Raw genomic sequence first — 7,456 nt, 5'->3', positions numbered from 1 at the left:
TTTTTTGCGGTTTTATTTATTTATTTTTGTATCTTGAGATCCATGACGTCATCAAGAACTCGAGTTCTACTTGGGTTTTATTATGTTAATGTCGAGTTTCAAAATTATATACTCGTTCAACCCCTAGAGCAGAGCTTCTTGTTCACATAACATCCAGGAGAGTTTGAGATAGTTGGCCTATTCAAGGCTGACACAGGGGAGCCAGATTCAGATAACAACAGTTATTTTGAGTCAGGCTGACTCTGCTTGATTTCTGTCTGCCTTATAGTTCTACTGGTATGTCTCGATGGCAACTCCAAACAGCAAAATTTTTGTGATCAGCACCGCCGGGCCAAGTTTGTAGCTTCTCCAAGGTCGATTCCTTCCCATCAGCGAGTTTCAGGAGGCACAAGTGACCTGCAATTCTCGGAAATCGCGTCCAGCTTGCAGCTCAGCTCACACAGCGTCTGAGTGCTCACCGCATGGCACATTCCTTCACACAAGCTGGGCAGTCTCACAAAGACCAGAACAGTTGCCAACGTTTTCCATATTTGTCGTTATGCCAGGTAACCGCCAATGCCAAAAAGCAGAAATCCTGTTATCATAAATCCAGTTATGTACGCGTCTTTTAAATACTCAACGGACAATACAGACAGGCACATAATCTCACTCTGCCCCCAGGAATCCATTGTGTATCCAACTCAAGAGGGCTCATCTTCACCCTGTCTTCTCGTCAATAAAATTTTGTCAATTGCATTGAGAGACCAGCTGACCAGATCCATAATTTATCATTCGAAAGATATGTAAAGAGAGGCTCTGATAGGGTTCACAGGACAAAGAGCAAAGCAGGAGGGAGGTCAGAAGCTGGAGGGAAAAGCACCCGCTTTCATCGAGAGTAAGCAGGAAAGAGTAATTTATAGATTAAACTTTATAAGATTCGCTCAATTCTTACTCTCCAATAAACTGACCTGATGCCTCGTTTTAAGGAAAATGTAATAAAAATGTAACATAATAAAGTGAGGAATAAGTATCACCCTTCTATCCTCCTCAACCACATCTGTTCGGTCAGTTTGTGTACTGACACAAACAGGGCTCTAATAGTTATTGTACAATTCTTCTCTTTGACATTGAAAAGAAACTAGCAGTTCATGTCCATGAAGAAAGATTAACTTCAGTTTTCTCTTTTTGTCAGGCTGGTGTGGAGGATCTGCAGCAAAGGCAGCAGGAGGACCGGGACAGGATTCGAACTCTGGAGAAGCAGCTGAATGCCATGGATGTTCAATACAAGCAGGATCTGGACCAGCTGCGACAGGATGTGGTGCGTTCCCAAGGATGCTGCGACTCCATCACTGACCTTCAAAATCGCATCAGTGATGTTGAACGCAAGATCAGCTCAGCCTCAGAGAACTTTGACCTTCTGCTGAACCGCCTGGATGAGGATCTCAGTAAACCAGATGGTGAATCCAGAGGAGGGGGGAGACTGACTGATGGAGATGAAATCATCAGACAGGGAGGGGGTGATGTGAAGACAGACGGTACCCTGAAGGATCTGCTGAAGGACATGGAGTTTAGAATCAACAGCAGTCTGAAGCAAACTGAGCAGAGCTGCTTACACTTTGAAAATGACCTGAAGAACTACTTCCACAGAGAACTAGGCAACGTGAGAACAGTGCTGTTGGACCAGTTTGATGACCAGACATTCAGAATCTCAGACGTAGAGTTGGATGTAGAGCAAGTAAAGAGCAATCTAGGCAACCAGGACAAGAGACTTTCTGAACTGGAGAATATTACCTCCACCATGGACCAGAGGTTGGAGCAGTGTGTCTGTGCAGGGTCTAAAACAGGAGGGGGTACTGGGGGTAGAGGGGGAGAAGCAGGAGGAGGGGGTGGAGGAGTAAGTTCAGGGAAACATGTCTCTGGAATGGGCGGAGAAAGAGAAAATACGACAGAGAAATCTCTGGAATGGAGAGTAATCGCCAACGAGGATCAGATTCAGTATTTCAACACTCGACTCAAAGATCTGTCGGTGTCAGGAGACTCTCTGTACTCAAAGGTGAGATGCACATCTTTGACATTAAAAATTATGGTCTGACATTAATGGTCAATTTATTACAGTTAATTATTCAAAAACAGGACCAGCAATTGGACTCAGACTATGCGAGAAGACAGTTGGATGAATTCAGTCACAGTGTTTAAATGTTGGTCTGTTAAGTTTACTTAAAGATAAAAAAGTGATTTGCTGTTTTTTTAATGGGCTTGTAAATCTCCTGGTTCAATTCGGTTTTTCTATTCAGTTAATGTATATAGCGCCAAATCACAACAGAAGTTGTCTCAGGGCACTGTACAGAAACATTCTCATACATTATAAAATACAGTTAGTAAAAGTTTTCTATCTAAGGAAGGAAACCAACAGACTCGTTGAATCTTCACTTCGTCACAGTCTCCAATCCTGAGCAAGCACAAAGGAGACAGTGGAAAGGAAAAAATCCTTTAACAGGAAGAAACCTCCAGCAGAACCAGGCTCAGGACAAGTGGCCATCTGCTTCGACCAGCTGGGTTTGAGAGGACAGGAAGGAGAAACAAATGAACACAGAATGTCAGGTCCAGATGTTGGTGCAGGTGTACCTGAAAGACAAAAACACGTCAAGGATAGAAATAATTACAAATACAAACAGGTAGAGCAAGGAAAGACAGCAGCAGAGTGAAGAAATGTGGTCAGTTTGTCCTCCAGCAGTCTAAGCCTATAGCAGCATAACTAAGGGATAGCTCAGGAAACTCAAGCCAACCCTAACTATAGGATTTATTAAAAAGGAAAGTCTTAAGCCCAGTCTTAAAACTGGACAAAGTGTCAGCCTCACAGACAGAAACTGGAAGTTGGTTCCACAAGAGAGGAGCCTGATAACTGAAAGCTCTGCCTCCCATTCTGTTTTTGTAAATTCTAGGAACCACAAGTAAACCTGCAGTCTGAAAGCGAAGTTCTCTGTTAGGAAAATGTGGAATAATAAGATCTGTAATATAAGATGGAGCCATGTTGTTGAGAGCTTTGTAGGTTAGAAGTAAGATTTTGAATTCTATTCTGGATTTGACAGGGAGCCAATGGAGAGAAACTAAAACTGGAGAAATATGATCTCTCCTACTAACTCCAGTTCAGACTCTGGCAGCAACATTTTCGATCAACTGAAGAAGTTTTAAAGACTTTGATTCAGTGGCTTATGTTAGAAAATGTTCAAAGAACTATTTTTTAGTAAATTCACATCTGAGCAATAATCAAAAGATGAGTAAAACACATTCTTGAAATTTCAAGAATAATGAATAAAGAAAAGCAAGTGAGATGATGTAATGGACAGGTAGATGATTGCACCGGTTTAGAACCATAGCCATGATAATCATGAGGCAGATGTCTGTCCATCAGTTTTGTCTGGATTGTCACAAATATGAAACTGCTGGAATGAGGCTGAAGAATATCAAGATGCACTGAAGAAAGTGCAGAAGTAGATCTACACAATCCAGATCAGGCTAGACTCAGACTGCTGCTTTCTTCTGCAGGATGAAGTCCGTTTGCTGCTGGAAGAAGTCCGGAGCTGCACAGACCAGTGTCGAATCAGCTCAGACACGTTCACAGGTCAGTTAAAATATCCTCCGTCTGTCAATCTGTTCGTCCATGCAGGTTGTGAGCACGACAATTTGAAACACAAAGAGGTACAGACTTTCGTTTTGGTGTGTGGCTCTATGTAGGTGTAAGAAAGTGGGGAGAAAGTCATTTTCAAATATTGGGTTGTCATGTCAAAATCCAAGATGACTGCCAACATTTATTTTTTAACCTTTACTGAACCAGGCAAATCTCTGAGATCACAGATCCTTTTTGCAAGGAAGACCTGAATGCAGCCTAACATGGATATTTTGGGACTGTGGGAGAAAACCAAAGTACAGCAGTCCCTCGTTTATCACGGGGGCGTTCCGTACCCCCCCCCACCTCCCGCGCGCTCGATAAGTGAAAAACCGCAATGTAGGGATACCGTAGTCCAAGTTCAAGTTCAGGCTGTAATCACTCACTCATCACCTGTTGTTCCCAATCTCCCTCCTTAAATAAACAATTTAAATTTAAATTGTAGAGTAGTGAAGTGCAGCAGAACGTCAAAGGGTTAACCCTTCGTGCAGCTCTGCAGCACGGAGCAGAAATGTTCTTCTTGATCAATTACACTTCAACAACTGAACATAGAAGTTCTAAAATAATTAAAAATAACTTTTAACACTTTTATATTTTGTGATTATGACAATTTTACAATGTGACATACCTTAAATTTTAAGTTGGAAGACAAAAGTCAATCGGTACATCTGGACAGCAAAACTGCTGCAGCAGGAGAAATGTTTGTGTGGCAGAGAGCAGAGATCATGACAGGCTGCAGGAGGGAGCTTTCCCCTGCACTTGTGGGCTGCACACATGGTGCAAAATCATTTAAAAATAATTTATTTTAAATAAACAATCCATGGCTCATCAATCAATCAGCCAATTGTGTCATGTCCAATCTTACTTTGAAAAAACGCGATAGAGCGAATCCACGATAAAAAAAACCGCAAAGTAGCGAGGGACTACTGTGCCCAGAGAAAATCCAAGCAAACACGACAAGAACATGCAAACTTCACACAGAAAGACCCCAGGTCCATATATATATATATATATATATATATATATATATATATATATATATATAATCGGTTGGGTGCAATGTGGGATGGGTGGTGGGCAGGGACCCTGGCGGTCTGATCCTCGGCTACAGAAGCTGGCTATTGGGACGTGGAATGTCACCTCACTGGTGGGGAAGGAGCCTGAGCTGGTGTGTGAGGCTATAAGAGGTTCCGGCTAGAAATAGTCGGACTCACCTCTACGCATGGCTCGGGCTCTGAAACCAGTTTCCTTGAGAGGGGCTGGACACTCTTCCACTCTGGAGTTGCCCCTGGTGAGAGGCGCCGAGCAGGCGTGGGCGTACTTATTGCCCCCCAACTTGGTGCCTGTGTGTTGGGGTTCACCCCAGTGAATGAGAGGGTGGCCTCCCTCCGCCTACGTGTGGGGGGACGGGTTCTGACTGTCGTTTGTGCTTATGCACCAAACGGCAGTTCAGATTATCCACCCTTTCTGGAGTCCTTGGAGGGGGTACTGGAAAGTGCACCTCCTGGGGACTCCCTTGTTCTGCTGGGGGACTTCAATGCTCATGTGGGCAATGACAGTGAGACCTGGAGGGGTGTGGTTGGGAGGAATGGCCCCCCTGATCTGAACCAGAGTGGTGTTCTGTTGTTGGACTTCTGTGCTCGTCATGGATTGTCAATAACGAACACCTTGTTCAAGCATAAGGGTGTCCATATGTGCTCTTGGCACTAGGACACCCTAGGCCGCAGTTCGATGATCGACTTTGTCATCGTCTCATCCGATCTGCGGCCACATGTCTTGGACACTCGTGTGAAGAGAGGGGCGGAGCTGTCAACTGATCACTACCTGGTGGTGAGTTGGCTCCGATGGTGGGGGAGGATGCTTGTCAGACCTGGCAGACCCAAATGTATTGTGAGGGTTTGCTGGGAACGTCTGGGAGAGTCTCCTGTGAGACGGAGTTTCAACTCCCACCTCCGGGAGAACTTTGAACATGTTCCGAGGGAGGTGGGGGACATTGAGTCTGAGTGGACCATGTTTCTGCCTCTATTGTCGAGGCGGCTTACCAGAGCTGCGGCCGCAAAGTTGTCGGTGCCTGTCGCGGCGGCAACCCTCGAACCCCATGGTGGACACCATCGGTGAGGGATGCTGTCAGGCTGAAGAAGGAGTCCTATTGGGCCTTTTTGGCCTGTGGGACCCCGGAAGCAGCTGATGGGTACCGGCAGTCCAAGCAACTTGTGGCTCGGGTAGTTGCTGAGGCAAAAACTCGGGCATGGGAGGAGTTCGGAGAAGCCATGGAGAATGACTTACGCACGGCTTCAAGGCGATTCTGGTCCACCATCCGGCGTCTCAAGGGGGAAAAACGGTACACCACCAACACTGTTTATAGTGGGAGTGGTGTGCTGCTGACCTCAACTCGGAATGTTGTGGGTCGGTGGACAGAATACTTTGAAGACCTCCTCAATCCCACCGGCACGTCTTCCACTGAGGAAGCGGAGCCTGGGGACTCTGGGTCGGGCCCTCCAATCTCTGGTGCTGAGGTCACCGAGGTGGTTAAAAAGCTCCTCGGTGGCAGGGCCCCAGGGGTGGATGAGATTCGCCCAGAGTTCCTTAAGGCTCTGAATGTTGTAGGGTTGTGTTGGCTTACGCGACTCTGCAATATTGCGTGGACATCGGGGGAAGTTCCCCTGGATTGGCAGACCGGGGTGGTGGTCCCCCTATTCAAAAAGGGGGACCGTAGATTGTGTTCCAACCACAGGGGAATCACGCTCTTAAGCCTCCCTGGTAAGGTCTATTCAGGGGTTCTGGAGAGGAGGGTCTGTCCGAATGTCGAACCTCGGATTCAGGAGGAGCAGTGCGGTTTTCGTCCTGGCCGTGGAACACTGGACCAGCTCTACACTCTCAGCAGAGTTCTGGAGGGTGCGAGGGAGTTTGCCCAACCAGTCTACATGTGCTTTGTGGACTTGGAGAAGGCGTTCGATCGCGTCCCTCTGGGGACCCTGTGGGGGGTACTCTGGGAGTATGGGGTACCGGGCCCTTTGATACGGGCTGTTAGGTCCCTGTATGACCGGTGTCAGAGCCTGGTCCGCATCGCTGGCATTAAGTCGGGCTTGTTTCCAGTGAGAGTTGGACTCCGCCAAGGTTGCCCTTTGTCACCGATTCTGTTCATAACTTTTATGGACAGAATTTCTAGGCGCAGCCAAGGTGTTGAGGGGATCCGTTTTGGTGGCCTTAGGATTGTGTCTCTGCTTTTTGCAGATGATGTGGTCTTATTGGCTTCATCAGATCGTGATCTACAGCTTTCGCTGGAGCGGTTCGCAGCCGAATGCGACGCAGCCGGGATGAAGATCCATCCATCCATTATCTTTACCCGTTTATTCCATTTTGGGTCACGGGGGTCGCTGGTGCCCATGTCCAGCAATCACTGTGCGAGGGGCGGGGTACACCCTGGACGGGTCGCAAGTCCATCACAGGGCCACATAGAGACAAACGAGACAAACAACCATTCACTCTCTCACTCACACCTAGGGACAATTTAGAGTTACCAATCAGCCTAACATGCATGTTTTTGGACTGTGGGAGGAAACCGGAGTACCCGGAGAAAACCCACGCATGCACGGAGAGAACATGCAAACTCCACCCAGAAAGGCCCCTGGACCGGGGTTTGAACCAGGGACCTGCTCGCTGAGAGGCAGCAGCTCTACCAGTTGCGCCACCGTGCTGCCTTAGGCGCTATATAAATTAAGTTTATTAATTTTAGGCAAAATGGCCTTCTCTTACTCCGCTCCTGCTAAGTTCATGGCAAAAACCAGTGCAGACATGTTCCTGTTTGTA

General features: G+C 46.9%; 1 protein-coding gene across 1 annotated transcript in view; it reads left to right on the top strand.

Annotated features, from left to right (window-relative positions):
- The window catches only part of LOC119427167 (EMILIN-1), a 72,851-nt gene that overhangs the window by 51,934 nt on the left and 13,461 nt on the right, over positions 1-7,456 (top strand). Inside the window, exons 3-4 of the mRNA XM_037694751.1 lie at positions 1,172-2,032; positions 3,526-3,601. Of these exons, the coding sequence (XP_037550679.1) occupies positions 1,172-2,032; positions 3,526-3,601 (937 nt within the window). The remainder of the gene's footprint in view (positions 1-1,171; positions 2,033-3,525; positions 3,602-7,456) is intronic.

This window comes from Nematolebias whitei, chromosome 2 (assembly GCF_014905685.2).
Source record: "Nematolebias whitei isolate Nwh7 chromosome 2, NemWhi1, whole genome shotgun sequence".
NCBI classification, from domain to species: domain Eukaryota; kingdom Metazoa; phylum Chordata; class Actinopteri; order Cyprinodontiformes; family Rivulidae; genus Nematolebias; species Nematolebias whitei.
The sequence above is the reverse complement of the archived record's forward strand: the minus strand, read 5'-3'. Positions and strand labels throughout refer to the sequence as shown.